General features: G+C 42.8%; 1 protein-coding gene across 1 annotated transcript in view; it reads left to right on the plus strand.

The window, feature by feature from the left end:
- The first annotated feature begins 3,075 nt into the window (after window positions 1–3,075).
- nrn1la (neuritin 1-like a) overlaps window positions 3,076–23,821 on the plus strand; it is a 139,191-nt gene continuing 118,445 nt past the window's right edge. The window contains exon 1 of the mRNA XM_034084549.2: window positions 3,076–3,239. Coding sequence (XP_033940440.1) covers window positions 3,182–3,239 — 58 coding nt within the window. The 5' untranslated portion in view covers window positions 3,076–3,181. The remainder of the gene's footprint in view (window positions 3,240–23,821) is intronic.

The following is a 23,821-nucleotide window of genomic DNA, read 5'->3' on the forward strand; positions in this document are numbered from 1 at the left end:
AATACATAAACAAGTAACAAGTCTGTTCAGTTCTACATTAGAAGCACTTTATGTATTACTTTTTACCATGATGGCGAGCAAGAAAGCTCCTTTTACTCACTTCCGAGAATATTCTCATTTGTCTAGATCAGGGATGGGGAGCCTCCGGGGTGTATACGGACCGCGAGACTATTTGGTACGGCCCTCGAGGTAATTTATAAACACAAGCAAAAAAGAAAAAAATTAAAGAAATCTAGACTGCAAAATAATTAAACAAGCGAGTGTGCCTGTTTTTCCTGGCTAAGGTCAGGGTCCTTGAACACAACACGAGCCTTACGTCTGAGTTTTGACGGAGAGCACCAGAACGCCGCCAGGCACTTCAGATAAGGAGCCGCAGTTTTTGCGTGGCTGTGTCTTTAGTTGTAAGCCCAGTGGCGATCTGTCATTCTGATCATACAGTCAATAACTTTGTGGTTATTAATATCTGGTTAGCTAGCTATGCTAACGAATATAAGAAGCTTTTTCTCCAACCAGTGAGGTAAAGGCACATCTTTATGATCATTATAGTTATAAAAAAACAAGAGAATAGTAAACGGGTATAAAATACTATGACAGTAAAAAAAGTTGTTATTAATAAACAAGAAAACTGTTTAAAAGGGGAGTGATTTGTAAAATATCCATAAAGAAAAAAAATCTGCTTTCAGTTCTGTTTCAAATGGGTGTTGAGAGATGTATCCAGATCTCTTAATGTTGCTCTCAAAGTGCACCAGATTGATGCTTTTAACTTCAACATTTGCATGCCCCCGGACCCCCCTAAAGGAGGTTAGGTCCACCCCCCCCCCCCACTTAAATCATGGATAGGAAACTAAATACATATTTTGCACACATCTTGTGACCATATCTTTCTGTTTGGGTGGTCATGCCACAACCGGGTGTGCACGTGCATGCATACGCGAGTCATGGTAAAATATCTGGATTAAGAGGTTGATTTTTCTTTGCACAGCATGAAAGAAAGGCCAAATGCTGTGATTTTAGTATTTTTAAGCAGAGGTCAATCATTTGTGGGGCCCTAGGAGGATGTTGAAAAAATTGAAATGGCCCTTGAGAGGAAAAAGGTTCCCCACCCCTGGTCTAGATAATGGAAGATCACCACAATCAATGTATTGTATTTATCTGAATCATACCATCCATAATGGAGACCCGCCTTGCTATGTTAACTTCTATGTGGTGGGAAAGAAACATCTACACTGAGTTGATGTTGTACTTTGACCAGGCCCGGTTCTACGGGGGTGCATAAGGGTGCATTGCACCCTCATTTGAGTCGTTATGCACCCTCATTTGAAAAATTAAAAGTGAAAAAATAAATAAAAAAAGTTAAACTATTACATATATAAGAAGAAGAAGAAGAAGAAGAATTTAGTTGAAATAAAATAAATTGTAAATGTGTTTAAATAACATTGTCTGCTGCATTTATTTGCTCAATTTAAACGGTAAGTAACGTTATTATATCAGGTGTGCATGACCTGTGCCACTGCGCGTTCGTCATCTGCAAGGTGCTTACACAGCAGTCAGTGATGGACATCAGAAAATGGTTAAAACAACCAGCCCTTTAGTAACACTGCATCTACTGCAGGTAATAACAGTTCAGATCATGGGGACATTACTTTACCCGCGGCCACTGTCGTGGACACTAACGCCCGACTCGCCGGCTTTGCCCGCCTCGCCGGCTTTGCCCGCCTCGCCCACGGAGGCGGAGCAGCCGTCTTCGTTGCCCCAAACACCGCCACCCCTCAGCGGCTCGCAAGTGCCAGAAGACGTCGGCAAAACAGAGCCTGCCCAGGTATATTTAAAATAGTACCCAACTCGCCTGTCCAGTGGGGTAAGGCGCTCATTTTGCAGCTCATGGTTTCAAAACAGAGATTGGCTGGAATATTCATGTAAAAAATATGCCATCTTCTGCTATGCATTTAGACATTTCGGTTCAAGTATAAGTCAGATGCCTTCACCACAACTGGTGAATGAATGAATCAAGCAAAGAGCACATAGATCTCTTCATTTAGCTCTCAAAGTGCACCAAATTGATGCTTTTAGAAAAAAAAAAATCTTCTCGGGGGAGCATACCCCCGGACCCCCCTACAGGAGGTGCAGACCCTCCTAGAGGAGGTGAGGACCCCCCTAGAGGGTGTTAGGTCCACTCCCCACTTATAAAAATAGCAATTTACCCCTGCACCCTCTCTAATCTCAGATGCACCCTGAGTCATTTTGTTCTGGAACCGGGCCTGACTTTGACTCATTCCATTACATTTGACTTTTGGACTACATCTCAGAGGAAAATCGTATATGCCACTTCATTTAAAAGAAAAAAAATTAGGCCTTTGTTCCTTTTCTAAAATGTCCGTGTCTCTGTGGGGACCTCTGTCTATATGTGTTTGTATTTCTACCAAAGACACATTTGTCCCGATTTTGAATGCTCAAAAAGGTCAAATTATTAAATATAAAAACAGAGAGTCATTTAGCAGAACTCCTTTTCCTCTTCCATTAATCATAAACATTTTTTTTTTTAAGCATATAGGCCCCAAGGCCCTAGATTAGAAACCACTGTTCCACAATTGCTGCACTGCAGAATAACACATATTTACATAACACCATATAGTTTGGTCGTAATACTGTAACTGTATATTTTTTTACTCAATTTCCCATTGTGCATGAATGATGGAAAATGAACAACCAGTTTTCTCAACATAATTTAAACATAATTTAAGTTTTAAACTAGAATGAATTGTAATATTAGTTTATTATCATTATTGATAAATTGCCTGGTATTTATATGGTAGGCCTACAGATCCCTACTTTAATCCGGTTTGACAATTGTTCGTGTGACAGCAGTTGTGTCTTTAGTTGATTGTTATGTGTGTACCTGCTAAGGGACTGCATTTTCCTTATCTGATAAAGCGCTCTTTGGGGATTCTCTGCGCACGCATAGCCGTTCCTCCTCCTCCAAGCCCCCCCCCCCCCCCCCCCCCCCCCGGCAGGGAGGATGAGCGCACAGTGGATCTCTCACGCTGGAGTACAGAGCTGCAGCGCGGACAGGAGGGAGCTGTGACCGGCACCGAGCAGCGGGACAGTGCGCGCTGCCTTTCCTTTGGAAACAACCACTTTGAGGATCCCGGTGAAACTTGTGAGGAAGACTCCACGGGTCAGCATGACATCTCTCACCAACTCCGCGTGCCTCCTCTTCTTGCCTGTTGCTCTGCTCCTGTGTAAGTACTATTTGAGGAATTCTGCTTCATTTCTGAGCAATGCACAACTTCCGCTGCAGTATTGGAAATGTTTGGAGTACTTGTACTCCGGAGAACACGGATGCAGATTCAGACTTTTACTTAATTGTATTTGTAATAAGATAGTGTTTTGTTAAACCCCATCTTCTGGACTTGTCTTTGCCCTGCTTCTGTAAGTTAGAGGGTTCCGTTGTATCCCCCGTTTATCTCCAGCATCCAGTGGAACACGCCTGAATGTTGTGAATGCAGCATGCAAACTGTTTTGTGTGAGAGTGGACTATAATTCAATTTCCCCCAGTCTTAATGCATTTGCTCAACGAGGTAACTTGTTGTACATAATTGTTATTACTGGCAAATAAAGGGAACCCTCAATCAGTCAGACTGATAGTGGAGTTACCGCTTGTGATTCCCACCCTGCAAGTAAAGTCAATGCAATGAATTGTTTATTAAAGTAAGGTGAGTTCAATTAAAATGGAACTCTAGCAATTTTGTAATGCAGTTGTTTCATGTTAGGGAAAATACAAGAGACAGATTGTTTTGAAGATAGGTCAAAATCAGTGCAGCAGATGGAGGATTGTCTGACTCTTAGTAACTAGAACGCAGCAGTTTTTTTTAATCGTTTGCTATTAATTTCAAGTACAACGTAACGTTGAGTATGTAATGCATTTAAAGTGCATTGTATGTGAATTGTGTGTACTCGAGACTTGCCCTGATTTGAGCTCATTAGACATTCTGAACCCCTGACACGATTTTCTTCTGGATACCTTTAGAACAGTAATGTGAGCTTTTGGGCTAGGATAAAAGCTGTTAGTTATATATTTTTTGTTTTTAAGTAAAAAAGTAACCATTACTTTTTCCATTACTTGGTCAAATTATCCAAATAATGACTTTTTGGACATTTGCTGCAACGTTTTGGGGATGTAGAAGAGCCGCTGGGTGGCTTTCTTGAAACTTGCCCAGCCGTCATTCATATGATACGTATTGCTTTTGTATACTTAAATGTGAATAGCCTGTTAGTTAACTCCTACTTAATTGGTCCTTTGGTCTGCAGTTGGCAGTACATACTAATTGAGGAAGTATGCAGTGTACTCTGCAGTATGTAGTTCCCATTATATGCAGTAGGTTTGCATTTTGTACTATGCAGCAGGTAGTATGTAGTATTCAGTATGTAGTACACTACACAGTTTGTAGTGTGCAGTATGCAGTAATGTGCCAATTTTAACACAGCCTGGGTCCAGCTCTAAAAAGACTATCAATCAATTCAATTTGATTTATATAGCCCAATATCACAAATGTTACATTTGTCTGATTTTTTAAAAGTTTATATAGAATATCAATACAATACATTTCTTCAACCTACATTTCCCATAAATGCAACTTGATATACCTTTTCATTAGGCTGTCCGTCTATCCAACTCCATGCTCACAGTTTGTAACAAAGAATGTGTTTAAAAAACGTGTTTTCTCTAAGCCTAGGTAACCCTGGTTACATCGCTTTGACATCTTCAGGGTTCTTTTTTCTGTAAGCTGACTTTGAGTTCCATCCATCCATCCATCTTCTCCCGCTTATCCGTGGTCGGGTCGCGGGGGTAGCAGTTCCAGCAGAGAGCCCCAAACTTTCTTTTCCCTGGCGACATCAACCAGCTCTGACTGGGGGATCCCAAGGCGCTCCCAGGCCAGCGAAGAGATATAATCCCTCCACCTGGTCCTAGGTCTACCCCTTGGTCTCTTCCCAGCTGGACGTGCCTGGAACACCTCCCTAGGGAGGCGCCCAGGTGGCATCCTAACTAGGTGCCCGAACCACCTCAACTGGCTCCTTTCGACGCGAAGGAGGAGCGGCTCAACTCCGAGCGGCTCAACTCCGAGTCCCTCCCTGATGACCGAACTTCTCACCTTATCCCTAAGGGAGACACCAGCCACCCTGCGGAGAAAACCCATCTCGGCCGCTTGTATCCGCGATCTCGTTCTTTGGGTCATGACCCATCCTTCATGACCGTAGGTGAGGGTAGGAACGAAAATGGCCCGGTAGATAGAGAGCTTTGCCTTCTGACTCAGCTCCCTTTTCGTCACAACGGTGCGGTAAAGCGACTGCAGTCCCGCTGCTCCGATTCTCCGGCCCATCTCACGCTCCATTGTTCCCTCACTCGAGAACAAGACCCCGAGATACTTGAACTCCTTCACTTGGGGTAAGGACTCATTCCCTACTTGGAGTGGACAGTCCATCGGTTTCCTGCTGAGAACCATGGCCTCAGATTTGGAGGTGCTGATCCTCATCCCAGCCGCTTCACACTCGGTTGCGAACCGATCCAGTGAGTGCTGAAGGTCGCAGACCGATGAAGCCATTAGAACCACATCATCTGCAAAAAGCAGTGGTGCAATCCTTAGTCCACTGAACTGCAGACCCCCTCCCCCACGACTACGCCTCGAAATCCGAGCCATGTATATTACAAACAGGATTGGTGACAAAGCGCAGCCCTGGCGGAGGCCAACCCTCACCGGAAATGGGTCCGACTTACTGCCGAGGACCCGGACACAGCTCTCGCTTTGGGAGTACAGAGATTGGATGGCCCTGAGTAGAGACCCCCTCACCCCATACTCCCGCAGCACCTCCCACAGTAACTCCCTGGGAACTCGGTCATACGCCTTCTCCAAGTCTACAAAACACATGTAGACCGGATAAGCGTACTCCCAGGCCCCTCCAGGATCCTTGCGAGAGTAAAAAGCTGATCCGTCGTTCCACGACCAGGACTGAATCCGCATTGTTCCTCCTCAATCTGAGGTTCGACAATCGGCCTGACCCTCCTTTCGAGTACCTTAGAGTAAACTTTCCCGGGGAGGCTGAGTAGTGTGATGCCTCTGTAATTGGCACACACCCTCTGATCCCCCTTTGTAAAAAGGGGAACCACCACCCCGGTACGGTTGCCGAAGCCGCGGTGGGGAGCTGTGGTCTCAAGGTCTTAGGTGCCTCAAGGGGCGGTAACCCTCGAACCTCCTGGTGGACACCGGTGGTCAGGGAAGCCGTCCGACTGAAGAAGGAGGCCTTCAGGGATTTGTTATCCCGGGGGACTCCCGAGGCAGTTGCAAGGTACCGACAGGCCCGAAGGGCAGCAGCCTCATCCGTGGCCGAGGCAAAGCAGCGGGTGTGGGAGAAGTTCGGAGAAGACATGGAGAAGGACTTTCGGGCGGCACCAAAGTTGTTCTGGAAAACTGTCCGACACCTCAGGAGGGGGAAGCAGGGAACCATCCAAGCTGTGTACAGTAAGGATGGGACGTTGTTGACCTCAACTGATGGAGTGTTAGGGCGTTGGAAGGAACACTTTGAGGAACTCCTGAACCCGACAACTCCGCCCTCTATGTTAGAGGCAGAGCTGGAGTATGACGGGGGATCAACACCGATCTCCCGGGGGGAGGTCACTGAGGTCGTCAAACAACTCCACAGTGGCAAAGCCCCGGGGGTGGATGAGATCTGCCCAGAAATGCTGAAGGCTCTGGGTGTTGAGGGACTGTCATGGTTGACACGTCTCATCAACGTTGCGTGGAAGTCGGAAACAGTACCGAAGGAGTAACTTTGAGTTGTCTGATAAAATGCACTAAAGTACTGACTTGGTGATGAAACCATATAAATTCGATTCCAATTCGAGTATGTGTTATAAATGTCATCGTCATCATTGATCGTCATCCAATGCTGCTGCGGATGTCAGAGCAATGAGGATGGGGGGGAGGATGGGGGTCCCATGGGGGAGGGACACCATGGGGGTAGGGAAAAAAAAGTTTCACCGATGGAGACAAATGATGAAAGATTCACATCTGTCCCTCTCCTATGCTTGGGAAAGTCTCTGGAGATTTTGTTCATCCGCACATCTGAACCTGACTGGGAAACATTCCTCATGCATTCAGTCCCTCAGTCATGTGACTGACACATGGGGAAAACTGAGGCTAGTTATGAAATGATATTGGCTGATATTCTTACATTACTCTTCATTACTCTTTCGTTTTTACTCTCCAAACTGTGAGTGTGTGTACGTTGATGTGTAGTTAATGTCCCTATGAGCAGAGCTTCCTGTCACCTTTGACTCAGACTATCATCTGTCACACTTTCTTAAAATACCTCGTCTTAAGATCAAAAATCTGTAAGAACATCATCTTCAATGCTTCAAATACACTGACAAACATCTTAAAACATACATTGGAAATGATTAATAATATTCTAAAATTAGGACCAGTATTTTTAGCTGCCTTTGATCACTATGGATCTTTACAACACAGCTTATATTTCTATATAACAGTTAGCATGTGTAGAAAGTGTTTTTTAATGCTTTATGTAGGTACCTATTCCCGTGGGAGGAATTCAGAAATATGTATACAAGATTCTACAACTGCCAAAAACATTTTCTAAAGTGTTTTTCAAAAGGAAAAAAGAAGGTGTAAAGCAGAAGAGTGAGCATGTAGTAAATGTAATCTGCTCAATGCACACATCTACATTCATTTTAATAATGCGTTTTCCCTCAACATCATCAAGAGGGTTGGTTTTTAGGTGTCTTCAGAAAAAACTATTAAATGACATGCTGTTTACATCATTACCAAAACAACTTTGAATTCCAAACAATAGGCCTTTTTTTCACAAGTAATATTTTGACTAGTCACAATAGTAAAAGCTCAGGTGTGAACAATAACACCAACGATGATTTCTTGGTTTCAGGGTCCTGGTATTGTGCATGCTGGATCACTGTCACTCTGTCATGGCTTACTAGAACACATGATTAGAATCCAGAATCTCATAATAAGCTTACACTATTTGAAAGGATAGAAGACATTCAGAGGCCCAATTATCTGAAACCCCAATAGTCAGAGAAATATACGACTGAGGCCCCAGCCACACGAGGACGAAAACGGCTAAACGCATAGGATTAACGCAAACGCAATCGCAAACAAGCTTCCGTCCACACGCAATAGTTATCCGGATAGTGTCTGTCCACACGAGACCGCTCCGTTTAGCTCCAACCGCTGGAGAAGCTGCAGTACATATGCAGGAGCCTCTACGTGGCGCTGTAACTTCCTCCACAAAAGCAGCGAAGAAGCATGGTTGTCATGGTTGCCCTTCTGTTTATTCTCCGCGTTGGGGGCCGAGGGAACCGGGCAGAGTTTTTCGCCAGTCAACGTGTATTGAAGTTTAAATCTTCCGGACAAAATTATAAAAGTCTTCTTTGTTATTTATTGAGCTTTAAAACAAATGAATAACGACTCTATATAATATAATATATAAAATACACGGAGCCTCTCTTTTTCCTCCCTCTCTTCGGACAGCGTCAGTGTCTGTCTCATGCAGCAGCTGATCCAGTAATCAGTGACCCGGCCGACAGTAAAAATAAACATATTTATAACTAGTTTGGGGAGTTTGAGAGGTAATTAAAATAGCTAAGGGTGATGATCTGACTTGAAGTGTGTGTTTTGCTGATGGAGGATCTGCTGTAGATGTTGCACAAACAACTGTAGCATGGTCAATAGCGTCCGGAGCACGATAGCAACTCTGCGATCCGCCATTGTTGTTGTTGTTGGTGGCGAAACACTTCAGCAATGGCGCGGGGTAAGCGGAGGTGAGCAGAAGAGGTGGGGAGAGGCGGGGCTATTGCGCAATCACTATCAGTGATCTGAAAATGTTCGGAGAGGGCGCACACACAGAGCCGTTTGACCCCCCAGAGAGTTGCGTATGCCGTTCTATCCACCTTGGGACCCATTATCGTTTCCTCAGTCGTTTAGTGCCGTATTCGGTCGTCCTCGTGTGGCCGAATGGTCTATATGACACTAAACAGTAACGCAAACGGCCGTTTTCGTCCTCGTGTGGCTGGGGCCTCAAAGCTCATTTATTCTGAAAACAAACATTCTGAAGGGACATTCTGAAATACTAATCCCAAATGCAACACACAGAAGCACATGGCTAATATTATAGAGAAGGACCTTCCTCCGTTTTGTTTGAATTATGGTAAAGGCATGATCGTCTAACTGCCTTTGATTGACTAAAACTTGTTGCCTTTGTTGGTTGGGTTGATTAGGTTAAGGCAGAGGTGTCAAACTCAAGGCCCGGGGACCAAATCCGGCCCGCGACTTAATTTTATGTGGCCCCGCAAGAGTTTGCAAAGAATATAATACGTTTATTATACGGTTACATGCCACTTTACAAAAGCAGGTTGCCAATAAACTACATGTCCCACAATGCATCTCGTTTTGTGACATGCCCACTCTAGAGACTTGCAATGATTTGCCCTAGACTTCTGCTTTCAGACGTAGTTAATTACTAAGTTATTATCCTATCCGATAATAATCCAATTCAGAGGTAATAATGTAATATAATACATGATTTTATATATATATTTATATATGTATATTTATATAGTTACAACCGGCCCTTTGAGTGCAACCATAATGAAATTGAGTTTGACACCCCTGGGTTAAGGCATGAAGAGTGCCATCAATTAGGGTCATGGTTAAAGTGGGATTATCAGGGTGAATCAAATGCAAAGTGTTATGTGTTTGCTATATTATGACTGAAAAAGCATGGCTGAAAGGTCTGATGACGTCTTTCTGCACCATAATAAGCAATATGCGTCTTCTTGGACGAATGTTCTTTTGGTTGATTTGGATTTTTTTCATTTTCTTGGATTTCAGATTATTGGGCCTTGGTAACAATGGATGGCATGGCACCATTTTAGTTTAGCATGTTAGCATGCTAAAATTCGTTTTCTTAAGCAACTTCTACTTTGATTGTTTTACACAATTAAACAAAAAAGTTAAAGTAAAATAAAACATGTTTACACAATATTTAATGAGCTTCATTTACTGCAATGCAACCTTTTTAAGTTTAAGAGTCAAGCTAGTTGTTATCCCGTTTCCAGGCTTAATGCTAAACTAAGCTACCTGGTTTAGCTTACATACATTTTACTTCCCAAAATGTTAAACTATTCCTTTAACTTTACCTCAAGGTTGAATAGACCTAATTTATTGTATTGCTTCTTTTGTGTCCCTTTCTCTCTTCACTTGAGTGTCAGTATTCTGCCTGTCTCCTCTGTCTTGGCTTAAACAGCTAGCTCTAAGTATCAGGGCCGGAGACTCGGAGGGCTCCCCTGGGTGCACGTCTCCTCTCTGCGTCATCAGCGCCCCAATAATCACATTAAAAGCAGGCAGCCCATAGGCGAGAGGCAGAATATATTCGGCTTTTAATTGTTCTCCTCAGGAAACAGTTCCCAACCTCCCTTTCTTTCAAAGTTCCCCCTCAGTGGCTCGACTGCAGCGTTTTTCTACATATTTTTGTATGCAGCAAAGACACATGAAGTGTTAGTTTCCTCATTAAAATAGGTTTAAAAGTATCAAGAAAAACTGCCTGTGTTTCGCCTCCTTCTTCCTCCCTCCTTACAGTGTCACCACTAAACACACACACCATCCTCCTTCTATTCTTCTTTGTACTTCCTTCATCCCTCTCTTCTTTTCTTTACTTCTAGCAAACGTCCTGTCCTCCTTTTTTCCCCTCATGTCTCCGCAGTCATTAATATCTGTATGCCATCACTCCTCTTCTTCTTTTTTTATTTTAAACTTGCTCATCCATCTGATCTTTCATCTTATCCTCCTTCTGCTTTTTCACTCCCTCCCTATATTCTTTTCATCAAGGATTCACAAATATTGATCAATCTGACGGTGAGAATCCTTCGTTACAAGTTTCCAGGATTTTTCTTTTTTTAATAGAAGGATCTTAAGAGCTCTCATGGAGTGAGATGCACATCATGGGCCACACTGTCTATCAGACGTTTGATCTTATGAGATCACAAGTGGGGAATCTTCACAGTAATCATTAGGGGACTTTGCAAAGATAGAGTGAAAATAAAAAGATTGTTGAACCTCTTCCCCCTCCCCTCTTCCCATATTCACCACCGCTGCAGTGGAAATGTGCCATTAGTGTTTATTAATATTTTGTATATAGTAATTTGCCATTCCTGTGCTGGACTCAAACAGCGAAATCACAAGGTCTTTGACCCCTTTTCGCCTCTCCCAGGTCCTGGTGCGATTCTTTATGTTTCCTACCTGTGTCCTCTCCCCCACCTTCAGCCTCCCCTATCCTTCCACAGTACCTGTTCAGACAACTTCTACAACCTTTCTTTGCTACATCTCTTCCTTTCCCTGTTTTGTACTATACTCTTTAGCTCTACTTTCAGTTGTTAAAGACACGCATGGTTGGTAAAGTAATACCCCCACACACACACTCCCAAACCCACACTTAATGAGCAGACAGAAGGATATGTGAACACACACACACACACACACACACACACACACACACACACACACACACACACACACACACACACACACACACACACACACACACACACACGCACGCACGCACGCACGCACGCACGCACGCACGCACGCACGCACGCACACACACACACACACACACACACACACACACACACACACACACACACACACACACACAATCTTTCAAAAGCCCTTAAACCCGCTGAGGGCACACTCGAAACTTACGCCAACAAACACGCTGATCACAAATAAAGCGCACACACGCACACACACACGCACACAATGACACTCACACACATAAGCGTCCTCCATTTTTTTGTATCTGTACCTTCCCCCTTGATCACATTGAGGTTGTTGTTGATGTAAGTGTGTGTTTGTGTGTAGATTTAGGTAAAGATTGGACCATTTAAACAAGCTTTGTGTGTGTGTGTGTGTGTGTGTGTGTGTGTGTGTGTGTGTGTGTGTGTGTGTGTGTGTGTGTGTGTGTGTAAGGGTTCCTCCAAGTAATGAAGTACCATCAGAGCATGACTCTCTTCTCCCTATCCACAAAGTACACTGTGCATGAATATTCATACACACATACGCACACACACACACACACACACACACACACACACACACACACACACACACACACACACACACACACACACACACACACACACACACACACACACACACACACACACACACACACACACACACACACACACACACACACACACACACACACACACACACACACACACACACGCACGCATGCACGCACGCACACATATATTCCTATGAAGGAGTCACTGTCCTCTATTGTAATCAGTCTCATTTAATTAATCTCCTGTTCTTTCTGTGTGTGTGTGTGTGTGTGTGTGTGTGTGTGTTTGTGTGTGTGTGTGTGTGTGTGAGCTCGTAAAACTAAAGTTTTAATATGCATATGTTTGATATGCTTATGTAAGTGTGGATATACATTAATTCTGCCCAAACCCTATTCCCCACGTACACGCACATACCGCACACACACACACACACACACACACACACACACACACACACACACACACACACACACACACACACCACACACACACACACACACACACACACACACACACACACACACACACACACACACACACACACACACACACACACACACACACACACACACACACACACACACACACACACACACACACACACACACACACACTCACTCACTCACTCACTCACTCACTCACTCACTCACTCACTCACTCACTCACTCACTCACTCACTCACTCACACAATGATATAGTGATGGAGTGCAGAGAGCATAGTCTGTAAGAAATAGAGGAAATAGAGAGAGAAGTAAAGGAAGTGTTATAGAGGTGAGTGAGAGAGGCAGAGGACAAGTGGAGAGAGAATAAGATGGAGAAAAGGAGGAGCAGAGAGGAACAGAGATGCAGGGAGAGATCAGGACCTGTATTTATCAGGCCTGTCAGAAATGGATCACTGACCAGAGCCTCCGGACAATTCAATTTAGGATCTGAAGCAAAAAAAAACATCCTACAAAAACTAGAAACTTGTAATCCAACCCACCAGAGAGGAACGTAAAGACAGAAAGCAAAAAGGAGATATGGTTCACAGAAACCGGGGACGTGGAGGATAAATGAGGAGGGCATTAAGGCTCCATGGAAAGCCCTCTCTGAGTACATTAGCAGTGTAAACAGAGACAAGAGGGCATGCAGCCGCGCAGCAAACCGCCATCAGTCAAAATAAAATCGGGCTTCCCTCTAAATGGGCTCAATGTGATGACGCCTGTTAGTGTAATAAATGGCCAGATTACGTAGCGTCTTTAGATTGATAATGGCCTCGTGGTATCTCTGATGCACCGAGCATTACAGCGCAACACAAGCAGGCGCTGCAGCTCAATAATGCACTTACTGCGGCAGCTCTAAAGCTGCCAGGATTGTTTTTTCTCTTATGCACTTGGGAGCAAAGGCACCAGCTGTAACACACCTCTGACATATCTTCAGCTTTAAACAATTAGCTCTGGCCAATCGGCCCACAGCAGTAGCATCGAGCGATATTAGCATTGGGTTCGTTAAATCCTGAGGGAAGCAGTTGGCTCTTTGGCTGCTTAGTGCTTCACTGTGTCCACCAGCGAGGCACTCACTGTGTCTTGTTGCTGTTTCATTCTGCGCAGGTCGAGTACAGTGAGTGAGGGTTGTGCTGAAAACATTGGCCTGAAGTTGATGAGAGCGATAATGGAACCAAACAAAAGGATAAAAGACACTAACAAGTCAGAGGAGATGAGTCTGTATAACCACAATGGCCCCATTTTATGATTAACCATTGTATTTTTGGGGAAATATAAATATATTGATTGATGCAAATGTAATGCTGATACTTCTCATACTCATGATGTTAAGTGAGTGTTCTCTAAGTTGGAGTGTATCAAAAGAAAGTTTCAGACTAGCCTTTTGTACTCTAGAAGTGAATTGAAAAGGAACCAGTAACTAGAACCATTAATTCCTTCCCAACTGAGGGTAAGAAGTACAGTTTTTAAACGTGTGATATGCTAGGTATAATGTGAAGTAAAGTTAGTCATGTACAGCCAATGGGCTGATAGCTTAAGAAATGTCTGTTAAAGTGTTGCTTGCTTTAAAAACAAAACATGTGCTAAATGATGTTAATACCATTCGCTGAGTTTAGGGAAGCTATGGTTGGGTGATCGTTCTCGGTTGGGTTCAATGTTAGCGTTCACAAGATACAAAACAGACTTGGCTTATTTTTAAATGTTGTTTCTATATTTCTACGGTCAACTCTACCGTTGCTTTTAAAGTCAGACAAAACAACACTCTGCCCAGTAAGGTCAAATGCAAGTATTTTCAACGTTATTTAATAAGATACCCAGACAGTAGATTGTTGAGTAACTGGGATGTCAGAAGAAGCGATACTTTGTTACCAAGTCGATGCCACATTTCTGAAAAAATGACATTCTCTTTTTTACACAGTACAGCAAAAACTTGAGGTGCCATCAAGGCTACCGGCCAACAGAGTCCCGTCGCCGTAGGGGTGGATAGACAATGTGTTTGGGACAAACAGAGATCATTCCATCTCGGCGAGGCATCCTGTGTTTACCTGAGAAAGCTATAGAAAAACAAATCTGAGTTCAAATCGGAAGTAGAAGAGCTACATTTACTTGTATATAGACCCTATTTCTATTTGATTTGTTTGATGTCCTATACTGTATTTATTCATGTTGCACTGTTGGAGGAGCCTGTGCCATATCTACACTGTAGCTAATGTGCACATGGCAATAAAGCCTTGAAACTGTATATAATGTTAGCTGTTAGCAGCCAGTGGAGTGACGCACCATTGACCTGGAATATGATGCGTTAAAACGCTATGAAGTAAAGGTAAATCACAACATGATGTGTTAATGATGTGCACTCGTGTGATATGTTGTTATTGGAGATTACCTTGAATAGATACAGTTGTTGAAAGGAGATGTTCAAATCAATCTATAATTGATATTATAGATGGAGTTACGACTTCAAACAGAAATAAAGGAGTGTAAGTTGAAGTACAAGCACATGTATTATAATTGTATTCTGTTTGAGCATAGTATCGAATTGCTGTCAAGAATCTTGTATTTCAATGTGATTGGAGCAGACAGCAGTTCCTGTGTTGTGACATGCTTACACAACACTAGTTTATTCCTGCTTTGCATTCAGCAGTTCTACTTCTGCAGCTTCCTGAGCTGTTTGGTTGATTTGAATACATGTGCTCAACCTGCGAGGATGCAAAGTGACACGAGCATTACACAGAGATGTGCATGCCTCAGTGGATGACTGCATATAGAAACCAGCCCCTGTGTACCTATGTGGATGAAGTGGTGTGTGCTCGCATGCTTGAACGCCTGTGTGTGTGCTGGGTGGAGGTGGAGTGGACAGAGCCCAGTTTTGTTTCTGTGGGACTGAGGGCTTTGAGGCTCAGAGATGAAGAAAGAGCACAATCGACCGCAGACTCCTTCCGAAACCAGACAGACGAGATCAACCAGACGCAGTCAAAAGAAAGAGAAAAGCAAGCCAACGGGAAAATCAGACCAAAGTCATCAAAGACATGAAGGTTGAGGAAAGAACATTCATCGAGTCAATCACACCCGAGCCAGCCAGACACATATAGTTGTTTTGCACGACAGGAGCTACCGACCTGTGAACTTTCCATAACCTAACCCTATAGAAGTCTTTCCCTTAAAAGCTTGAGAAAAACATGCCAGTAAAATAAGTTCTTGATTAATACGTCACCTTGTTTGACTTTTCTTATCACCTACTTTATGGTTACTTCTCGAAAAGCTTTGCAATATCCTCTGGTACACATTTTAATTTCCTACCGATTCGGTTATCATATTCTCCCAAAATGCTCATCTCGTACTTCATCATCACATCATGTTCATATTGTTTTTGCTTATTTGTTAAATCTCAGAAGACGTTATTGTTATTTCTTTGTTGAAGTACTCTTTGCTGTGAAGTGACACATTTACTTGACCTGTCGCCTCCACAAACACCCCCATTAGAACTCCATGAATGCACCTGGAAGGGAAGGCCCTTCTAGCAATCCTGCAGTCAAAAAGATCCGTTATCATTATTTACACAGAACCCTACGGCACAAAACAAGAAGCAGCTGTGGCTGAGGAGGTGAAGTGGTTGTCCACCAATAGAAAGGTTGGGGGTGCGATCCAAAGCCACTGCAGTCAGCCTGTCAAAGTGTCCTTAAGCGAAGTTCTTAACCCTAACCCTCCCGCCGTGCCTCTGTATTTATCGATATGGGTGGTTGCTGACTTGTAAATGTAAAGTGCTTTGAGGTAGTAAAGACTGGAAATCACCATATGAATGCAGTGCATTCACCATTTACCAGCATGATGCTGCCCCAGTGTGTGATTGTAGATGGCATGCCAGCATTCCTTTCCTGCCTTGAACAGTTTGTGTGGAAGGGGCTTCTGATTTAATATCACTTTTGGAGCAAGGCAGAAATGGAGGACCAGGAACTCATTGAATTGTTAACCATGCAGAGCGCAAAAGGTCACATTTCATTTAACAGCAGGAAACATATTTTTACCATCTTCTGCTGTCTCACGAATGATTGCTCAAACATATTTTTTGCATTTAAAGAAGTTTAACTTGTTTTTGTCTTAACTTTGGTGAGCAAAAAAAAACGTTATTTCACTGTTGTGAATGATGGTGTGACCAAGCCTTTACAATAGCTGCGTCTGACAGACCGTAAGGAGAGATGATGGGTTGAAGAGATGTAAAAAGGGACGCATGTAGGGGATGAAGGATGAGGGACGAGGGATGTAGGGAGGGAGGAATGAATGGATAGGATAGAGTGGGATGAAAGGATGTGGGGATGATGAATGGAGAGGGACATGGGATCTAGGGGGGGTGTAGGGAGGGAGGGATGAAGGGTCTAGGACTGTATGACGGGATGACGGGATGACGGGATGACGGGATGACGGGATGAAGGGATGAAGGGATGTGGATAAGGACGATCACTGATCATTTCATTTATAAAGATTTGAGTCCTGTTTGTTCGAGCAACATGTGTGGTTACCGGTGGTAACCGCTCGTAGCAGTTGATGGATCTGTTCACAGTGCAGCAAAACAAACCCACTTTCTTTAAATTCAGAAAACTGCAGCTAATTGGCCTTTTCCCACGATGCCAATGCATATTTAAAAATGCATGACGCAAGTTGTTTTCCACACAACAGTTGGAGGTGTTCCATTCACCCCTATATTCAAACTGAGCTGATCTGAACACAATAAAACAAATGATATTTTTAATTTATTTTTCTATCAGGTATAACCTTGCAGAAAAAGTGATCTGACACGGTATAAAGAGACGAACATGGACATTTTAATCTCCTTAATCTTTTGGACTCAATCAGGATAGGGAAATGACAAAAACATATGCCATAAATACTTAAACAATGCTATAATCACATGAGATATACACACATTAAGTTAGGGTAACACATGCATAGCTGCATACACTTACAAGAGTCTAAAGAAATCTGCTGACCAGCCAAAATATCAGGCAATACAATAATAACTCCACGTGTTTACACGGTATGAGAAACATATGGCTGTGAATATGTGCATACGGAATGTAAATGTTGATGCACAGCTACACGTTCACTCCTAATCAGTCAGCGCTCTGAAATGTAAATGTGGGTGAACATTAACACATGAATCAACACATCCCCAGGTTATAACACAACATCACACACACACACACACACACACACACACACACACACACACACACACACACACACACACACACACACACACACACACACACACACACACACACACACACACACACACACACACACACACACACACACACACACACACACACACACACACACACACACACACACACACACACACACACACACACACACACACACAAACAAACAGACCTAATTATTGACTGTGAGTTGTGAAAGAGAACTTAACAGATCTACTTTGATTCTTATGCAACGATTAACACACACACACACACACATATGTTGTGTTTTTTATGGATACATAGCAACACATTCAGCCCCTGGGACAGGAAGTAGAAGGTTAGATTTCCATAGATCCCGTGTGTGTGTGGTGTGTGTGTGTGTGTGTGTGTGTGTGTGTGTGTGTGTGTGTGTGTGTGTGTGTGTGTGTGTGTGTGTGTGTGTGTGTGTGTGTGGGTGTGGGTGTGTGTGTGTGTGTGGCCTAAAGGGAATAGAGGTGCAGGTTGAGACTCCAGGAGCCAACATAAAGGGAACACCTTTCATCTTCGCAGTGATGAAAGATCGGGATTTCACTTCATTTCAATGACACCTGATCCCAAACGGTTCTTAGCCTGCTATGATGAGAAAGATATGATTGCCCTACTCTGGGACGGAGTGGCTAATAGGGAGAAAAGGGAAGATTCCCATGAGGCCAAGCTGGTTGTGCAGCAAGGTCTGGAGACAGGAACAGTAAACACAATCATTTTATAAATAGATCATGGCACCCTCTGACGTCTCCTGCGAGGATGTCCATGACTTTTATTTAACATTAACTTCACACAACTTAACCATGGCGATATGTAGCGGGTTTATGTCTTCTCCTAACCTCTTTCCCTTAACCTTGTTGTAAAACGCCACAGGGTTTAGGTAAGATGTGAAGGACAATTCATCCGGACTTATGAAAAGAGAATCCGAATGCACTTACACTGGGCGAGGTATTTATGATGCAAGGTTTGATGTGAGTCTGTTGTGCTGCAGCTTCAAGAAACACGCAACTAGATGCTTTGCCCCGTGCGTTCATATCATGTTGTTTCATGCGGGCTCAATAAACATGCATATAACTTTATTAGCAAGGCTGGAATTAGAGTAATATAAAAAAGTGAAAGGAAATGGTTGCTCAGGCTCACCCTCCTTTCCACCAACATGAATACCAATAAGTATGGTTGTGTGAAACTATTAAAATATACTTTATGAAATATATGCGTAACTTGTTTGCCTTACAAATCTACCGCTGTGCATATCACCAATCTAACATGTTGAAAGAAAAAAGAAACACTACCCAACTCATTAAACACCTTGACATTTTGACTTTATGCGATCATTTTATAGGAATTAGTTTGAAGTTCATAGTTTGCCTTTGGGTTTAACATAGGAACATATAAGTTCTTTAGCCAACAATGGCGTTACAGTGCTTATCATTTTTGATGAGAACTGTAACGTATGTGATTCGGTTGTACGGTTGCCTAGTGATGCGTTTTGGTAAAGTGTCAAGAAATTGTGTAGTACATTACGTATACGATAGGAACAGGAAGTCTATTGCCAGCTCAAAGAGTCCTATTGTGAACCCGGAAATGACAGAAAGAGTACTGCAAAGTTTTATGTACGAAATATATAGTACGGGTCCCCAAGGGCATAGAAACTGCCAGATGCTAACCTGCATTTGTTGGGCAATTTGCACAATTAGCATAAGCTGCATTAATTAGCATATAAATTCAATTCAAAACCTTTATTTATACAGGTAAAATCCCATTGAGATCAATGATCTCTTTTTCAAGGGAGACCTGCAGCAGTAGGTTCCACAAGAAGACATAAACATAAACAACAGAACAACAAAAGGACATCTTACAGCAAAATGTACAGGGATTACAATTTACATATTTAACCACATGTACAGGTACCAACAGCATCTGAGTTTGTAGCATCCAACCGAGCTTTAAAAACATGTAGTGGTACTAGCTTGGTAATTTTCCATTCTTTTTGCACTGTTCCATGTTAGTGGAGCTGCACATCTAAAAGCTTTCTTCCCTAAGACAGTCCTAGCACTTGGCACATTTAATAAAACCACAGCATGCGATCTCAGGCAATAAGTACTTTCAATTCGCTGAGAGATCAGGGAGCAGATATAAGATGGTAGTTTATCCAACATGGCTTTGTAAATGAAATAGTACCAGTGACTGAGCCTCCGTACAGTAAGTGATGGCAAAACCGCCTTGGTATACAGGGTACAGTGATGCGTAAGTGATTTACAATTTGTAAAACATCTCAGTGCGCTGTGATACGCAGCATCTAACTTGCTCAGGTAATTGGCAGGTGCATTCATATACAACAAATCACCATAGTCCAGCACAGGTAAAAAGGTCACAGTGACTAGCCTTTTCCTGGCCTCAAGCGAGAAACAGGACTTGTTTCTGTAGAAGAAACCTAGCCTAACCCTCAGCTTTTTAAGCAGGTTATTTACATGAAATTTAAAAGTGAGACAATCATCAAGCCAGATACCCAAGTATTTGTAACAGGTAACCACTTCAAGTTGTATTCCTTGCGTAGTTACAATATCCAAAGCAGTCTCTCGTGTATTTTTAGCTTTAGCTTTAGAAAAGAGCATTACCTTGGTTTTATCCACATTTAAAAGAAGCTTAAGCTCAGAGAGCTGAGCCTGAAGTGTTAAAAACAGCCTGTAATTTAACAACAGCCTCGTTAATCGAGGGACCTGCACAGTACATAACGGTATCGTCCGCATAAAAATGTAAGGTTGCTCCTTCGACATTTTCACCTAAACTATTAATATAGATAGAGAATAATAGCGGACCTAAAACTGAACCTTGTGGTACACCATTAGTGATGTTTAACCACTCAGAAGACAGCCCATCAAACTGAACACATTGGGACCTTTCAGAGTGGTAGTTCACAAACCACCCACTGCAAGGCTGGATATGCCAATACTGACCAGCCTCTGCTTCAAAATGCGATGATCGACGGTATCAAAAGCTTTGGAAAGGTCAACAAATAGAGCTGCACAACTCTGCTTATTATCTAAAATACTCGTAATATCATTCACCACTTTCATTGTGGCAGTGATGGTGCTATGTTGCTTTCTGAAGCCTGACTTATGTTTAGACATGATGTCATTGTTACATAAAAACACCTTTACCTGCTCACTCACTAGGTGTTCAAGAACCTTGGCCAGAACTGACCATTTAGAGATGGGTCTATAATTACATTACATTGCATTTAGCTGACGCTTTTATCCAAAGCGACTTACAATAAGTACATTCGACCAGGAAGACACAACCTTGAAGAAAACAGAATCATATAAGTACATCAGGTTTCATAGAGCCAAGTATTTCAAGTGCTACTCAACTGGCTATAGATAAGCCAGTCCTTTATTAGTATATAAGTGCTCTGTTAGCAGTTCTTTGTTAGTAATTCTAACGAGGTGGAGTCGAAAGAGATGAGTTTTCAGTCTGCGCCAGAAGGTGTGTAAGCTTTCTGCTGTCCTGATGTCAATGGGGAGCTCATTCCACCATTTTGGAGCCAGGATAGCAAACCCACGTGTTTTTGCTGATGGGAACTTCGGTCCCCCTCGCAGCGAGTCGTTTGGCTGATGCAGAGCGTAGAGCACACGCTGGGGTGTACAGTTTAACCATGTCCTGGATGTAGGAAGGGCCAGATCCATTTGCAGCATGGTACGCAAGTACCAGTGTCTTGAAGTGAATTCCAGCAGTTACCGGAAGCCAATGAAGGGAGCGGAGGAGCGGCGTGGTGTGGGAAAATTTAGGAAGGAATTTAATTGTTTAATAAGGTGGCCTCCCCTAGTTTTAGTAGTGGCAGGACATAAGCTGACTTCCATACCCTTGGGATTTTGTTCGTGCTGAGAGAGAGGTTAAAAAGAGTAGTAAGAGGTGGAGCAATAAAATCTGCAGCTATCTTTAAAAAGAAAGGTTCTACGTTGTCCGGACCAGCCGGCTTTTTAGGATCTAGCTTGGTTAAGACTTCACGAACAACATCAACAGTAAAAGGAGTAAAACTGAAAGGGTTTTCCGGACCACATTGTTCTGAGTCACCGACTGTGGTGTTCACAGAAGCAGAATTAGAAACAGAATGAAACAGAGAGCCACAGGACACAAAATGCTCATTATAACAATTTAGTATGGTGGCCCTATCCGATATTGTGCCAGATGCTGTGGTAAGGCACGGAGGTAGCTCATTACGGATATCACCAGTGTATATCGATTTTATGGCTTTCCAGAATTTTCTAGGGTTGTTCAGGTTCTTTGTGGTAACTGACAGATAATACTTAGATTTAGCACTTTTGATATGAAGTGAAGCTATTTCTTAGCTGCCTAAAACGCAGCCATTCTACCTCTGAGACTGATTTCCTGGCCTTTGCCCAGGCCTTGTTTCTCTCATGTAGGAGACTAGATAATTCGGCAGAAAACCAAGGATTGTCTCGTCCCTTCACTCTAAATTTACACAGGGGTGCATGTCTATCTATAATTTTCATAAAACCAAGATAGAAATAAGACCATGCAGTCTCAATATCAGCACACAAATCGATTTTTCCCCATTCAAACCCAAACAGATCATGTAAAAAACCCTGCTCCACAAAATGTGTTATGTCTCTCTTGATGATAATACGAAGTTTAACCTTTTGGACTTTTGTGTCCCTAATTGTGGCTACAACACAGTGGTCACTCAGATCATTCACAAATGCTCCCACAGCTGAGTATTTATAGGGAATATTAGTTAGAATGAGATCAATTAGGGAGGATTTATTTGGGGACTTAATATTAGGGCGAGTAGGACTGTCAACAATCTGAGTAACATTTAAAGAGATACAAAGGTTTTTTAAATCCTCTGACACTGTAGTTAACCAGTCCCAGTTAAAATCTCCAAGTAGCACTATTTCCTTGTAGTCTAGTTGTGATAAAAGATTTGCTAGCAAAGACAAGGAGTCTTTGACAGCTGAGGGGGGTCTGTAACAGCCCACGACCATGACCTGTTGACCCTTTGCCACTTCTATATTTAAGGCAAAAAATTCAAATTGCTTACTGATTGATTTGGAAACTACTGCGGTTACACTGAACTTATTCTTAACATAAATGGCAACGCCACCACCTTTATTAGGCCGGTCTGTACGATACACATTAAAACCATTTAAGGCAATGTCAGAGGCCAAAATAGATTTGCTTAGCCATGTTTCTGATAAAACAATGACGTCAGCGTCAGTCGAGCTCGCCCAAATGCGGATAAAATCTAGTTTACCTAACAGACTGCGCACATTCAAGTGGATGAAACCCAACCCAGATCTAGCTTTAAAATCAGCAGCAGTAGCGATCTGACTACTACTACTGGGCGGACCAGGGTTAGGTTGTACATTTCCTGACAGTAATAACAACAACAAAAAACAGGCATCTTTTCCTCTTAAGCGACACACATACAGATGTAGCGCTTCATTTCAGACGCCTACCCGTGCGGGTCTGTGATCGGCACGGGGTGGGCCCCTGCTGAAAAGGAAAACCCCCCCGCAGGACTTGAAACGCCCCCTTGATAAATACATTTAATTATAATGAAACCAGCTGCAATGGATCATGGATCCACCAGGGGGAGCCTTGAAAAGCTGCCACACTGAAACTCATGTGAAATAAACAGCTGATCTACAGGTATCTGATATAGCGGATATTTGTTAAGATCCATATGTCACGGATAGGATCATATTTTGTGCTAAATAAGAGACATGTAATCATTTACTAAACATCACCATGTTTTTATTTAACAAAATAATGTTTAATTCACGTTGGCGTAAATACAAAACCATCGCTATGTTTTTAGATCAGGAAATGCATCCAGACTCAAACAAACGATTTTCATCATATGTTCGCGAGTTGAAATTAATGCACTAAATTGAATCCACGTGAGTTTACAACAACAAAAATAATTGCTTTGT

This window comes from Pseudochaenichthys georgianus, chromosome 6, assembly GCF_902827115.2.
Source record: "Pseudochaenichthys georgianus chromosome 6, fPseGeo1.2, whole genome shotgun sequence".
In the NCBI taxonomy this organism is placed as follows: domain Eukaryota; kingdom Metazoa; phylum Chordata; class Actinopteri; order Perciformes; family Channichthyidae; genus Pseudochaenichthys; species Pseudochaenichthys georgianus.